Below are 15,332 nucleotides of genomic sequence, written 5' to 3'. Positions count from 1 at the left end.
GGGGAGGAGAAAGTTCTTGGCAGCAAGAGGAATTGGCCCTTGGGCTGTGCTGCCCAGGGAGGTGGTGGAGTCCCCATGGCTGGAGGTGTTTAGGAAGAGCCTGGCTGAGGCACTTGGTGCCATGGTTGAGTTGATCAGGTGGTGTTGGGTGATAGGTTGGACTGGATGATCTGGAAGGTCTTTTCCCACCTGGTTCTGTATTCTACCACAGTGCTCTTCAGCTGTTTGTGTGTGAGATGCCCAGCAGGAGAATATCTGAACATGGGGTTTGAAGTGTTTGAAACTGCAGTCCAGTTGTGGGCTGTCCATAATGGAGTGAAGAGAGTGACAGTGCACCAGAGCACGGAGGCTAACTGTGAGAGAGGCTTAATCAGGGACAGCAGCAGAGCTTGAATGTGTTCCTGCTGAGGAGCTGTTGTTTAGTGTGTGCACAGACACTTTTGTAGTGTCCTGGGCACTTCAGGGGAGACAATGATGGGCTTAGTCATTAGGAGTGTAGTGATTCTGATTAAGATAGTTGGTTTGGAAAAGCCTTTTTTGAGAGCTCTGTCCCAGTTACCTTCTTCTGCTGGTTGTGTTATGGGCAGCTTCTGCTGCCCAGTGCAGGCAACTTGCACCCTGCAGCCCAGACACCAGTTTGTAAAGCTAGATCCCCAAGGAAACCCTACCTGGAGATAAGCTGGAGAAAGTGAAAGGCAAACCCCAGGGGGCATTTGTGAGATTGGAATCAGCAGGTCTGATGGGATTGAGGCACTTGGAGGTGAACCTCTCCAGGCCTCCAAGTTTGACCTGGGTGCTGCTGAATTAGAGGAGACCCTTGGCCAACGTTACCAAGCTTCAACAAGGCCAAGTGCCAGGTCCTGCACTTGGGGCACAGCAACCCCAAGCAGTGCTCCAGGCTTGGGGCAATGTGGCTGGAAAGCTGCTGGCAGAAAGGGCCCTGGGGGTGCTCATGGACAAGCAGCTGAATAGGAGCCAGCAGTGTGCCCAGGGGGCCAAGAAAGCTAAAGGCCTCCTGGCTTGGATCAGATGTGGAGGTGCTGGAGCCAGGGCAGAGCAGGGCAAGGAAGCTGGGAAGGGCCTGGAGAAGAAATCTGCTGGAGAGCAACTGAAGGAGCTGGGGATGGTTGGTGTGAAGAAGAGGAGGCTGAGGGGAGACCTCCTGGCTGTCTACAACTACCTGCAAGGAGGTTGTGGAGAGGCTGCTGCTGGTCTCTTCTCCCAGGGAATTAGTGCCAGAACAGGAGGGAATGGCCTCAGGCTGCAGCAGGGCAGGGTTAGACTGGGCAGCAGGAAGAATTTGTTCCCAGCAAGAGTGGTCAGGGGTTGGAATGTGCTGCCCAGGGAGGTGGTGGAGTCACCAAGCCTGGATGTGCTTAAAGGTGGTTTGGCTGTGGTGCTCAGGGCTGTGGTTTAGGGGTGAGCCTTGCAGAGCAGGGTTCTGGGTTGGACTTGGGCTTTGCTTCCCACACCAGGCCTGTGGTCCGCTCTGGGCAGAGGGAGTCCTTTCCGTAGGCACGTCCGTCTTGCCTGCTCTGCAGTGCAGTGCTGGCACTGCAGGGGGGGTAATGGCTTTGTCCCAACCTTGTGCCTTCCCCAGAGCATCATGCTGCACTGGCAGCCTCCTCCTGCAGGCACCCACAGCGGGCAGATCACCGGCTACAAGATTCGCTACCGCAAAGTGTCGCGCAAGAGCGACGTGACGGAGAGCATCGGCGGCACCCAGCTCTTCCAGCTCATCGAAGGTCAGCTGCTGGCTGCAGCCAGCTCTCAGCAGAAGGGGGGTTGGGTGCTCACAGAGGCACCTTGAGGTGGGGTTCTTGCCTTGGAAGGCTACCATGACAGCACTTAAAATGAGTGCTTGCAGGATATGGAGTGCTGGCTGGTGGGGGAACCAGGGTCTGGCAAGCTGTTTTCTAGCCTTGATTTTACCACTGGCTTGCTAAGTGGGCTGAGGAGTCCTGGTAAAACCCTTCAAAGAGCACAGGGGTTGCAAGGAGATGGTCCTGAGTTCCTTGTGCCTGCCCAAGAGCCAGAAGTACATGTGTGGCAAAGGAGGTGGGCTCTGGCTGGGTGTCTGGCATAGGGTCCTGTTGGCCTGCGGACATAACCTGGGATGCCTCTGCTTACTGCAGAGGGGGTTGGACTAGATGACCTCTGGAGGTCCCATCCCACCCAGACCATTCTGTGCTTCTGTGTGCTCTGCCTCACAATGCTGAGCTCAGAGCCCCAGGAATGACTTACCTTGGGCAATCATCCCACCCAGTTTCACTGACCGTCAACCTTTGTCCTTTTCTCTGGAGCAAATGGAAGGGATTCCTTCGTTACTCATTGTAAAAAATCCAGTGATCAGAGGGCTGGAGACATCTCCCCTGTGGGGCCAGGCTGAGAGAGTTGGGGCTGTTCAGCCTGGAGAAGAGAAAGCTCTAGGGAGACCATAGAGCTGCCTGCCAGTGCCTGAAGGGGGCTACAGGAGAGCTGGGGAGGGATTTTTGACAAGAGCTTGGAGTGACAGGATGAGAGGGAATGCCTTTGAGCTGGGAAAGGGGAGATTGAGACTGGAGATGAGGAAGAAATTCTTGACAGTGAGGGTGGGGAGACACTGGAACAGGTTGTGGATGCCCCTCCCTGGAGGTGTTGAAGGCCAGGCTGGATGAGGCCTGGAGGATGTGGTCTAGTGGGGTCAGCTTCCTTACCGGAGCAGCGCTGTGGGAGTGCAGTTCCTATCCCTGACCTGCTCGAGTGGCCGTGGTGGGGCAGAAGGCTTCTAGAACCTGTGTTTTAGTTCCTGCACTGCCAGATGGACTTCCAGTGCTGATACCTGGGATGCTCTTTGTCTCTTAGGTCTGGAACGAGGTACAGAGTACAGCTTCCGAGTAGCTGCCTTGACTGTGAACGGGACCGGGCCAGCTACCGACTGGGTGTCAGCAGAGACGTTTGAGAGCGACCTGGATGGTAAGATCAGAAGGGTGAATGGCTTTCTGACCTCAAACCCAGTAGAATTCCTGGGCAGGGCACAGAAGAGTCTGGTGGCCTCTTTAGAAGGCAAACCTGATTCTACTTTGCTGGTTTTACTGCATGCCAATCACACTCCATTTGTGATGAAGTGAAATTGCTATCTGCTTTAATGTCAAATTGTTACCGAGGCAGTTAGGTTGCCTGGGGAGGCTGTGGATGCCCCCTCCCTGGAGGTGTTCAGGGTCAGGCTGGACAAGGCCTTGAGCAACCTGATCTAAAGGTGCCCCTCCAGAGCCCATGCTTCAGTCTTTGCCTTGGGCAAAGCTGATCCTCAGTGCTTTGTCCTCCCCTTTCTTTCTCTCCGTGGCTTAATGCAGAACAGCACCAGTCCAGCGTTAACCACAGAGTTCAGGTTTGGAGTTAGTTAAAATGACCTTTTGGGGGGGGTTGCTTAGCCTTTTTTGGGGGTTGCTTAGAAGAGGAGGCTCAGGGGAGACCTTCTTGCTCTCTCCAACTCCCTGAATGGAGGCTGTAGCCAGGTGGGGGTTGGTCTCTACTCCCAGGCAGGCAAGCAGCCTCAGAACAAGAGGACACAGTCTCAAGCTGTGCCAGGGGAGGTTGAGGCTGGATATTAGGAAGAAATTCTTCCCAGACAGAGAGACTGGCCCTTGGGATGTGCTGCCCAGGGAGGTGGTGGAGTCACCATCCCTGGAGGTGTTTAGGAAGAGCCTGGATGAGGCACTTGGTGCCATGGTTGAGTTGATCAGATGGTGTTGGGTGATAGGTTGGACCTGATCTCCAAGGTCTTTTCCAACCTGGTTTATTCTATTCTATTCTATTCTATTCTATTCTATTCTATTCTATTCTATTGAAACAACTGCTCTGGGTGTCTGTCTCTCTTTAGCTGGGCAGGACACAAGCTTGGAGCTGTGAGGTAGCACTGGTTCCCCAGGCTGAGGTAGAGCTCAGTAACTGGGCAGCACTTACAGAAGGCAGTGAAGGTGTGTTTGATGTTTGGATGAGAGTTTGCAGAGGACAGCACCAGGATGAAATTTAAACAGGGCAGAAGAGGGAGAAGAAAAGAGGCCTTTGATTCTGGGATGAACTGATTGGTGATTCAGGTTGGAATGTGGCAGTGCTTGCAGGAAGTCTGCCTCTCTGCACATGCTTTGCAAAGAATAAAGTCATAAACCCTCACAATGTAGCCAATGGCATCCAGATCAGCTCATGGGTGAGATGCTGGGGGGTGTACATGCTGGAAAGAGAAGGTGGAGTGGGGCTTGTCTTTCTTCAGTAAGCTCACATGGATAGTGCCACACAGATGTAGTCACAGCTAATCTTCAGCTTAGGGTCGTAGAATGGTTTGGGTTGGAAGGGACCTCCAAAGCTCATCCAGTCCACCCCCCCTGCACTCAGCAGGGACATCCTCCTCTAGATCAGGTTGCCCAGAGCCCTGTCCAGTCTCACCTTGACTATCTCCAAGGATGGGGCCTTAGCCACCTCCCTGAGCAACCTGTTGCAGTGTTCCAGCATCTTCACAGTGCAGAACTTGCTCCTCACATCCAATCTCAATCTGCTCTGCTCTCATTTCAAACCATTGCCCCTGGTTCTCTCCCTGCAGGCCTTCAGGTACTGGAAGGCCTCTATTAGGTCTCTCCAGAGCCTTGTCTCCTCTGAGCTGAAGTTCTCAGGTGCAGACATGGAAGGTGTAATTTCTTTTAGTTCCATGAGTGCTTTTTGAATTGAAATAGAATACAATTCACCTCTGGTGCCACCAGTGTGCTTGCAGGAGGCAGCCAGCTGCAGTTCAGTGCTGGCAGGGCTGTGTCATTTCGCAGGTCCCACCAGGACCGTGTGTGCAGGAGATGCTCAACAGCTGCACAAAGCTTATCCCCAGTGCACCAGCTCTGCCTGTTCAAAATGTCATCTCCTGCACTGCAGCTCTGTAGCTTTCCTGTGTCTAAGAGTTGTGAACTTTAACTGATCAGCTGGAGAGCAGGAACTCCCTGGGCTAGCAGGCCAGGGGCAGATTATGATCCCAAGAGTCCTGGTGTGGTGCTTTGTTCAGCACTTTCAGACAAAGGCAGCACGTTGCCCTCAAATGAAACCCCTGCAGGAAAGCAGGACTCTGGGAGCTGATTTTATTTCAGAGTGGAGAAGAACTCAGCTTATTATTGCCCAGAATTATGGATAATCTGACAGCAGGCTCCAGTGGGCTGACAAAAGGACTTAGTTAATATGGGGGAAGCTAAAACAAAGACCTGGTGTAGGTGTAGCTGTGCTCTTTAGTTGATCAGATGGTGCTGGTGATAGGTTGGACTTGATGATCTCAAAGGTCTTTTCCAACCTGGTCTATTCCATTCCATTCCACTCCATTCCATTCCATTCCAAGCAACAGTGGGGAAGAAACCTTTTAGCAGAAATATGAGGAGAAACTTCTTTGGTGTGAGGGTTGCCTTACAGCTTTGGAATAGTCTACTGACTTCCAGAAAGACCTCAGGAACCTTTATTCCATCATCAGGATGCTTTCAGGATGATGATTTTAATTCTCAGCAGTAAGTAAAGCGATGGAACCCAAAGGAGCTAAAAGTGGCTGTGTGAAGGGGAGGGCCCTGAGAAAGGGAATGCCTGTGTTGAAAAATGACAAACATGCACAAATATCAAGAGTCTGCCTTGAAGCAGATCTGATACTTCCCTTGCTGTCCTTTCTGCTTCAGAGAGGCTGTGTCAAGATCCATCAGTGTACAAAACCATGCACATTGTCTTCTCTTGGCTGGAGTTCTTTTGCTCTCTCTTGTACAGTAAAGCCCTTTCCTTTGGAGCCTCCTCATTTCACTCCAGGCCCAGGGCAGAAGCACTGCATTTGACCTTCCCAGCTTGTAGGTCTTCATGTTGTGACCATAGTGTCAGAGAAATCCCTTCAATCTATCATTTTCCTCCCACAGAAACTCGGGTTCCTGAAGTGCCAAGCTCCCTGCACGTCCGACCCCTCGTCACCAGTATCGTAGTGAGCTGGACCCCACCTGAGAACCAGAACATTGTGGTGAGAGGCTATGCCATTGGCTATGGCATTGGCAGCCCTCATGCCCAGACCATCAAGGTGGACTATAAGCAGAGGTACTACACCATTGAAAACTTAGGTGAGTGAATGGGCAGCAGTGCCTGGCCTTTGCCTTTCATTTGTTTGCTCGTTATGGTATTACATGGAACTGTTGGAGAGAGTCCAGAGGAGGTGGTGGAGTCACCATCACTGGAGGTGTTGAGGAGGAGACTTGATGGGGTGCTTGGTGCCATGGGTTAGTTGTTTAGGTGGTGTTGGATTGGTTGATGGGTTGGACACGATGATCTTGAAGGTCTCTTCCAACCTGTTTATTATTATTATTATTATTATTAAATGATCCAAGGGTTGGAGTACTACTGCTGTGCAGACAGGCTGAAAAAACTGGGGCTGTTCAGCCTAGAGAAGAAAAAGTCTTCAGGGTGACCTTAGAACTGCATTCCAAGACATGAAGGGATTCTACAGGAAGGCTGGGGAGGGACTGTTTAGAAGGGCTTGGAGTGATAGGACAAGGGGCAATGGTTTGAAACTGGAGCAGGGGAGATTTAGGTCGGACATCAGGAGGAAGTTCTGCACAGTCAGAGTGGGGAGACAGTGGAGCAGATTGCCCAGGGATGTGGTTGAGACCCTGTCCCTGGAGACCTTCAAGGTCAGCTTTGAATGTGCCCTCAGCAACCTGCTCTAGTTGGAGATGTCCCTGCTAAATGCAGGGGGGGCTGAACGAGATGACCTTTGAGGGTCCCTTCCAACCTGATGCAGTCTGTGATGAATAACTAATTCTGATGAAAGACCCATGGGAAGAAGTGGCAAACAGGCTTCACTAACAGCTTGCCCTCAAAAGGTTTCTTCTTTTCCCCTCTTAGACCCCAGCTCCCACTACGTGATAACCCTGAAAGCTTTCAACAACGTCGGGGAAGGGATCCCTCTGTACGAGAGCGCAGTGACCAGACCCCACTCAGGTAAAGGCCAGGGGCTGCTCTCAGCTTCTGCAAAGCCCTTACTTAACACAGGGAGCAGTGCAGAGTGTGATGCCACGGCCTGCAAGCGTCCTGTCCTACGGTGGCATCGAGCGCACTCTGCTTCTCCAGCTGCTTGGCCTGGCTGTTGTGGTGATTGCCTGGCATGTCTCAGTGGCTTGTTTAACTACCTCAGAATTGTTCCCTGTGTCACTCACAAAGCTCAGCTCCTTGGAGATGTTCTTACTCACAGCTACCACCAGGGCAGCTCCTTGTCTGGGTGCAGGTCTAACGACAGGGCCCTTCCCTTCTGCTTTATGGACAAGATTAGATGTTTCTGCCTCTTTCACACAGGTTTTGAGCAAGTTGCCTCCATCTTCTGTGCCTCAGTCTCCCTCTGCACTCACACTAAACAATTTCTTGGCACTTTAGGGGTTTCTAACCTTGTAATAGACTAATACAAGATTTTAAGCAGAGAAATGTGTTTGGCAGTGAGCTCTCCCTGTGCTGTGGCTCACTGTGCTCCCTCCTAGGCTGCTGGTATGACTCAGTTATTAAGTGTACATGTCCACAGTTCTGCTTGGTTTAGTCTTCTGAAGAGCAGGATTTGGTAGAGGTTTTACAGAGTGCAGAGGACACTGCAGCTGTAGTTTCCTCTTACTGCAAAGCTGTGTGGCACTTGGAACTGGATTGCCCTTATCAGCCTTTAAAAGGTACTGGAGTTCCTGGTGGGTTTTATGAAGAGGCATGTTCTTCTCAAGAAGAAATCCAGCTCCTGGCCCTCCTTCTGGTTTCCTAGGAGAGGAATCAGTGGGCAGTCTGAGGCAAACAAAGTCCAAGTTAAAATTCCTGCATGTTTGGGCATCTCAGGTTGAATGCAGTGAGCACTGATAGGGTGAGGTGGATCTCCTGGCCTGAGGCTTGAGGAGGGCAGGTTTAGACTGGAGATGAGGAAGAAATTCTTTCCAGTGAGGGTGGGGAGACACTGGAAGAGGTTGCCCAGGGAGGTCATGGATGCCTCCTCCCTGCAGGTGTTTTAGGCCAGGTTGGATGAGGCCTTGGAGCAGCCTGGGCTGGTGGGAGGTGTCCCTGCCCATGTCAGGGGGGTTGGAACTGGATGATCTTGAAGGTCCCTTCCAACCCAGCCCAACCCATTCTGTGCACCTATGTTGTTGTCTGACTGTCTTAAAAAGGTAACACAATGCAAGAGTGATTTTGTTGGCCAGTCTGATGTCACCTATTAACTCTGGCTTTTCTCTCTTTTTCTCCATCTCTCACCTCCCATTCCATTGCACTACCCTGCATTCCCCCCTCCTTTGTTTGTTTCTCTTTCTGTTCCCGTTAAACTGCCACCTCCTGCCTTTTCTCTTTAACTGATGATGCCCACCGGTTCCCCTAGACGCTTCCGAGGTTGATTTGTTTGTTATTAATGCTCCATACACTCCAGTGCCAGATCCCTCTCCCATGATGCCACCAGTGGGAGTTCAGGCTTCCATCCTGAGCCACGACACCATCCGGATCACTTGGGCAGACAACTCTCTGCCGAAGAACCAGAAGATCACCGACGCTCGCTACTACACCGTGCGCTGGAAGACCAACATCCCTGCCAACACCAAGTACAAGGTACTTGTCGTAGGCTTGGAAGGGAAAGGCCGGCGCCTTCTCCTCCCCCCTGCAAAGTGAAAGGGAAAAAAGCTCACAGCTGAATTAGCAGAGCAGTGGGTGCTGTATATTTACAAAGCAAAACAGGATATGCAGGGGAATATACAAATTTACAATATATACAGAAATATACAATAAAGTAGCACAGAAATGAGAGAGTTCCCCTCTCTACTGAGGGGGTTTCCCACCTCTGCTCCCCTTTCTCTCCCCCTTTCCCCAGCGAGGGTTAGAAAGAGAGAAAAGAGAAAACAGTTAGAAGCAGTTATGTGTTGATTGGAAAGCAGTTAATACAGGCCTTGCAGTTGATCAGTTTCAAGGTCAAGCCTTGGCCGAAAGCCCTGAACGCTGTGAGCTGCAAACCGCCCAAGGAGGGGAAGACAGACTGACCAGAAAAGTGCAGGGATGCCCAGGATACTTTGCTGCCCTCCCAGTTCAGAAGGTGCTTACTCCCACTCTACCAATGAAATTAGTTTAGATCCGTCTTTTCGTTTACCAACATCCTTCCGCCATATTCTCTTTCTTAAGGGGACAGCCTCAAACGGTCACAGTACTGCACCCCCCTGGGCCACAGCCTGCCTGCCCCAAGGCAGGCACAAGAAGCTTCATGCTCGAGGAAAGGTTGGATGAACTTGCTCCAGCGACAAGGCTGGGGAGGGCTCTGGAGCACAGCCCTCTGTGGGGAGGCTGCCGGGGATGTTTAGCCTGCAGGGAGAGCTTATTGCACTCTACAGCTACCTGAAGGGAGGTTGGAGCCAGGTGGGGGCTGGTCTCTTCTGCCAGGCAGGCAAGCAGCCCCAGAACAAGAGGACACAGTCTGAAGCTGTGCTAGGGGAAGTTCAGGCTGGAGGTGAGGAGAAAGTTCTTCACTGAGAGAGTCGTTCATTCACCATTGGGCTGTGCTGCCCAGGGAGGTGGTGGAGTCCCCATGGCTGGAGGTGTTGCAGAGGGGATTGGATGTGGCCCTTGGTGCCATGGTTTAGTTGTCAGGAGGTGTTGGGTGACAGGTTGCACTTGATGATCTCTGAGGTCTTCTCCAACCTTACTGATTCTGTGATTCTGCCTGAAAGGAGCGTGCAGCCAGGTGGGGGTTGGTGTCTTCTCCCAGGCAACCTGCAGCCCCAGAACAAGAGGACACAGTCTCAAGCTGTGCCAGGGGAGGTTTGGCCTGGATGTTAGGAAGAAATTCTCCCCAGAAAGAAAGATTGATCATTGGGATGTGCTGCCAGGGAGGTGGTGGAGTCCCCATCCCTGGAGGTGTTTAGGAAGAGCCTGGATGAGGCACTTGGTGCCATGGTTGAGTTGATCAGATGGTGTTGGGTGATAGGTTGGACTGGATGATCTCCAAGGTCTTTTCCAACCTGCTTGATTCTGTGATTCAGTGAAAGCTGAGATTGAAGCAGACTGCTTGGAGGTGTGCTCAGGTTTACTTGAGATGCTTGGACCAAGTTCACATCAGTACTGCTCAGTTAAAGCATCACTTCAAAGGTTCTGCTGGATCTATGATAGGATGAGAGCAAACAGCTTCAACTTGCACCAGGAGTTTAGGTTGGACATTAGAAGAAACTTATTCCCTGAAAGGGCTCTTAACACTGGAACAGGTTCCCCAGGGAGGTGCTGGAATACCCACTCCTGGAGGTGTTTCCAAGAGGCAGAGCTGTGCTGCTGAGAGCCATGGTTCAGCACCAGCCTTGGCAGAGTTAGAGGATGGTTGGACTCCATGCTCTTAAAGGGCTTTCCCAGCAGGCTCCATTCTGTCTTTCAGTAGAAAGCTTTGCTTTGGTGTTTTTGCTGCCACACACACAGCTCTCAGCCATAACTCTACACCAGGAGCAGAGGCTGCTCAAGCTGCACAAAGAAAGTTTACAGAAGGGAATGCAGGCGAAGGGTTTGGATAACAGGTCTGGTGAAGAGCAGCTGAGGAAAGTGGGGTTGTTCAAACTGGACAAAAGGAGGCTGAGGGGAGACCTCAGTGCTCCCTGCAGCTCCCTGAAAGGACATGAGAGACAGGTGGGGGATGGAGTCTTCTCCTTACTATCAGGTTATGGAATGAGAGAAAATGGCCTCAGGTTGCACCAGGGGAGGTTTAGGTTGGACATTAGAAACAACTTATTCCCTGAAAGGACTCTTAACACTGGAACAGGTTCCCCAGGAAGGTGGTGGAATCCCCATCCCTGGAGGTATATCCAAGAGGCATGGAGGTGGTGGAATCCCCATCCCTGGAGGTGTATCCAAGAGGCATGGAGGTGGTGGAATCCCCATCCCTGGAGGTGTATCCAAGAGGCATGGAGGTGGTGGAATCCCCATCCCTGGAGGTGTTTCCAAGAGGCATGGAGGTGGTGGAATCCCCATCCCTGGAGGTGTATCCAAGAGGCATGGAGGTCTCTTCCAACCTGGCTGATTCTAGTCTATTAAATTCTTCCCAGGATGGTGATGAGGCACTGGTACAGGATTCCCAGAGACATTGTGGAGGCTCCAAGCCTGCAAATGTTGAAAGCCAGGCTGGAGGAAGCCTTGGGCAGGCTGGTCTGGTAGGAGGTGTCCCTGCCCATGGCAGGGGAGCTGGAACTAGCTGATCTTTAAGGTCCCTTCCAGCCCAAGCCATTCTCTGGTTCTGTGGTTAACCCATTCACATTTTCCCCAGTTGCTCCTCCCTTCTATGCCGAGGTTCACAGTGACTAAAGAAGAGGCTGCTTGCTGCAAATCCAAGCCAAGAGGTTCCACCTTAAGGAGCCTGATTTCCTCTGAAATTGAGTTAGGAGTTGTGTGAATCTGGAGCAGATCAACAGAGGAACAGCTGTGATACTGTTCCTGAAGCTGAAAGGCTCTGCTGTGCTTTGAACCGTGCAGTATTCACTGATGTGGATCAGAGCCTCTTGCAAAGGAGCTTTGGTGGTGGAGCAGGGTTGGCCTAGCTGTGATTTATTTGTGTGCTCTCAAGCTTGAGCTAAAATGCTAAATCTTACCTTAGATCTTTTAGGACTGCATAAAAGGGAAATAAATGTTACAGGCTAATGCTGATGAAGTTCATTTCTGGCAGGTGAGGAGGGCTTGGGACCATGGGATGTGTTGTGATCTTAAAACAAGGGGGTGGGGGGGGGGAAGGGTGGTGGTACCAAATGGAGCAAGCTGGGAAATCCAACACTCCTCTTCAGCCTTTCATGTGTCATTTGCATTCAATGTGATGTGCACTGAAACTAAGAGATCCCAGATTTCAAAGGCACAGATGAAAAACACAACTGCAGGCTGTGAAAAGGACTCCAGCTGCCCTGTGTGGCTGCATCTTGGAGCTCAGAAATGCTGCAAAGAGAATGGAAGGCTTAGATGCTGTCAGAAATGTCCATGGGTGCTCTGGAGAGGAAGAAATGCTGCCTTCCCCCCCCCCCCCCCCCAGCTCCTAATGCAAGATGCTAGGCAAAGATCTCTCCTTTGCACTTGGCACTGCATAATTGGTCTAGCCAGAGGCCTTTGCTCTCCTGCTATGCTAGGGAGGTTCTGCTCAGTCAGGATTTGGCACTGAGCTGTGCTGCTCTGCACTTCAGTCACAGAGTCCCAACATACTGGGGCTTGGAAAGGACTTTTGGGGATCATCCAGTCCAGCCCCCCTGCTAAAGCAGGGCACCCACAGCAGCTTGCCCCAGATCACAATGTCCAGGTGGGTTTGTAATGACTCCATAGGAGACTCCACAACCTCCCTGGGCAGCCTGCTCCAGGGTTCCAGCACCCTCACAGCAAAGCAGTTTCTCCTCCTGTTCTGATGGAACCTCCTGGGTTCCAGTTTGTGCACATGACCTCTTGTCCTGGCCCCATCCTCCTGCCCCCCACCCTCCTGCCCCCCACCCTTTAGCTCTTGCTGAGCATTGCTGAGATCCCCTCTGGGGCTGCTCCTCTCCAGGCTCAACAGCCCCAGGTCTTTCCCATAGGCCTTAAGTGCATTCCTTGCACATCCAAGGAATATATAATGTCAAATGGTTTAACCAGGAGGTCCCAGGTTCTGGGTGAGTGGCTGAGCTGCAGAGTCCATGACAAAGCAGGCTAGTTCCAGCCTGCCATCCCACAGAGCCATTTTTGGTTGCTGAAAACAGCCTACCTATTCGCAAAGCTTCACTTGCAGCAAGCTCTGCACTTGGACCTTCAGCTGATTGATTGATTGATTGATTGGTTGATTGATTTGTAAGATCTGCTAGAAATGGCTAGCAGCCTGCCAGCCTTGGAAGGGGGCTGCAGGAGAGCTGGAGAGGGACATCTGACAAAGGCAGGGAGTGACAGGCTGGAGGGTGATGGCTTCCAACTGAAAGAAGCTTCGTTTACATTAGAGTTAAGTTCTTGCCCCTGAGGGTGGTGAGGCACTGAAACAGCTCACCCAGGGAAGCTGTGCAGGCTCCAAGCCTGGAAGTGTTCAAAGGCTGGGTGAGGCCTTGAGCAACCTGGTCTAGCAGGAAGTGTGGCTGGCCATGGCAGGGGGATTGGAGCTAGCTGATCTTGGAGGTCCCTTCCAAGCCAAACCACTCTCTGATTCTCTGGAATTTAGTGAAAATCCTGAGAGGAGTTTGGGAGGCAGCTGCAGGTTCCAGGCAGGACTGTTGCTGTTGGCTGTGCTCCATTGTTTTCCCTAGACAGCTCAGTTAATGAAATGCTGTAAATTAACCCCCCCTTAAGTAGTCAGTGATTTAGCCTGCTGCATAGCAATGTGCCCTGGGCCTGGGAGGGCTTTTTGGGTTTAATTTGTAGTTGACTGCTATTAAGTGCTCTGGTTGATTGCAGAAGGAATTCCTAGTTTAGGGGGAACCAACTGCACATTAATACTTGATTAATGAATTTGCATGACAGAGCAAAACCATTATGGAATTCATGAGAGTGGGTGTGATGCTGCCTCCCCTACAGGACGGGCTGAGGGGGCTGGGGGTGTTCAGCCTGGAGAAAAGACTCCAGGGAGGACTCAGGGCAGCCTTCCAGTGCCTGAAGGGGGCTACAGGAAGGCTGCAGAGGGACTGTTCCCAAAGGCCTGCAGGGACACCAGGGGCAATGGTTTGAAATGAGAGCAGAGCAGATTGAGATTGGATGTGAGGAACAAGTTCTGCATCAGGAGGCTGCTGGAACACTGCAGCAGGTTGTCCAGGGAGGTGGTTGAGGCCCCAGCCCTGGAGATATTCAAGGTGAGGCTGGACAGGGCTCTGGGCAACCTCCTCCAGTGGAGGTCAGCCCCTGGCTTGGACAGCAGCTCTCTGAGCTGGGTTAGGAACTGGCTGGAGGCTGAGCCCAGAGAGTGGTGGTGAATGGTGCCACAGCCAGCTGGCAGCCAGGCACCAGGGGTGTGCCCCAGGGATCAGTGCTGGGCCCCAGCCTGATCAATATCTTTATTGATGATCTGGAGGAGGGCATTGAGTCAGACATCAGCAAATGTGCAGCTGACAACAAGCTGGGGGCAGGAGTTGAGCTGTTAGAGGGTAGGAGAGCTCTGCAGAGGGACCTGGACAGGCTGCACAGATGGGCAGAGGCCAAGGGCAGGAGATTGAAGACATCCAAGTGCCAGGGGCTGCACTTTGGCCACAGCAACCCCAGGCAGTGCTGCAGGCTGGGGCCAGAGTGGCTGAGAGCAGCCAGGCAGAGAGGGAGCTGGGGGGAGTGGTGGAGAGCAGCTGAAGAGGAGGCAGCAGTGTGCCCAGGGGGCCAAGAAGGCCAAGGGCATCCTGGCCTGCAGCAGGCAGAGTGTGGCCAGCAGGAGCAGGGAGGTGATTGTGCCCTGGGCTCAGCACTGCTTAGGCCACAGCTTGAGTCCTGTGTCCAGCTCTGGGCTCCTCAGTTTCAGAAGGACCTTGAGAGACTTGAAGGTGTCCAGAGAAGGGCAAGGAGGCTGGGGAGGGGTCTGGAGCACAGCCCTGGGAAGAGAGGCTGAGGGAGCTGGGGTTGCTTAGCCTGCAGAAGAGGAGGCTCAGGGGAGACCTTCTTGCTGTCTCCAACTGCCTGCAGGGAGGTTGGAGCCAGCTGGGGGTTGGTCTCTTGTGCCAGGCAGGCAAGCAGCCCCAGAAGAAGAGGACACAGTCTGCAGCTGTGCCAGGGGAGGTTGAGGCTGGAGGGGAGGAGAAAGTTGATGGCAGCAAGAGGAATTGGCCCTTGGGCTGTGCTGCCCAGGGAGGTGGTGGAGTCCCCATGGCTGGAGGTGTTGCAGAGGGGATTGGATGTGGCCCTTGGAGCCATGGTTGAGTTGTTAGGAGGTGTTGGGTGACAGCTGGGACTTGCTGAGCTCTGAGGTCTTTCCCAACCTTATTGATTCCATGATTCTATGGTTCCAGCTGGGGCTGTCCCTGCTGAGTGCAGGGGGTGGGACTGGATGGCCTTTGGAGGTTCCTTCCAACCCAAACCATTCTGTGATTCTGAGACGTTTCTGACACTGGCCCCAGAGCAGGGGCTTGGAGAGCTGGTGGTGGAAGGTTTTCCAGCTCAGAGGTTGCTGACTCTCTTTTTCCTTTCAGACTGCCAATGCCACCACGCTGAGCTACTTGGTGACAGGGCTGAAGCCAAACACCTTGTACGAGTTCTCGGTGATGGTGACCAAGGGCCGGCGATCCAGCACCTGGAGCATGACAGCACATGGAACCACCTTTGAATTAGGTATGCCCTGGGGTCCCTCTGGCAGGGGTGGCACTCCTGAAGCCAGCATTCTGGAGGAGGGGAAGCATTTCATCTGATTATGCTGATGA

General features: G+C 52.5%; 1 protein-coding gene across 9 annotated transcripts in view; it reads left to right on the top strand.

Moving 5' to 3' along the window:
• NEO1 (neogenin 1) overlaps window positions 1-15,332 on the top strand; it is a 328,814-nt gene that overhangs the window by 273,478 nt on the left and 40,004 nt on the right. For 8 of the 9 annotated variants that reach the window (XM_068144291.1, XM_068144283.1, XM_068144292.1 and 5 more), the window contains exons 13-18: window positions 1,601-1,745; window positions 2,845-2,955; window positions 5,904-6,098; window positions 6,880-6,975; window positions 8,372-8,595; window positions 15,105-15,243. In XM_068144291.1, the coding sequence (XP_068000392.1) occupies window positions 1,601-1,745; window positions 2,845-2,955; window positions 5,904-6,098; window positions 6,880-6,975; window positions 8,372-8,595; window positions 15,105-15,243 (910 nt within the window). The remainder of the gene's footprint in view (window positions 1-1,600; window positions 1,746-2,844; window positions 2,956-5,903; window positions 6,099-6,879; window positions 6,976-8,371; window positions 8,596-15,104; window positions 15,244-15,332) is intronic. The other variant, XM_068144285.1, reaches the window with a different exon arrangement.

The sequence above is a fragment of the Melanerpes formicivorus genome, unplaced genomic scaffold, assembly GCF_026170545.1.
Source record: "Melanerpes formicivorus ecotype bairdi unplaced genomic scaffold, bMelFor1.0.p_v2 SCAF_10, whole genome shotgun sequence".
In the NCBI taxonomy this organism is placed as follows: domain Eukaryota; kingdom Metazoa; phylum Chordata; class Aves; order Piciformes; family Picidae; genus Melanerpes; species Melanerpes formicivorus.
The sequence above is the reverse complement of the archived record's forward strand: the minus strand, read 5'-3'. Positions and strand labels throughout refer to the sequence as shown.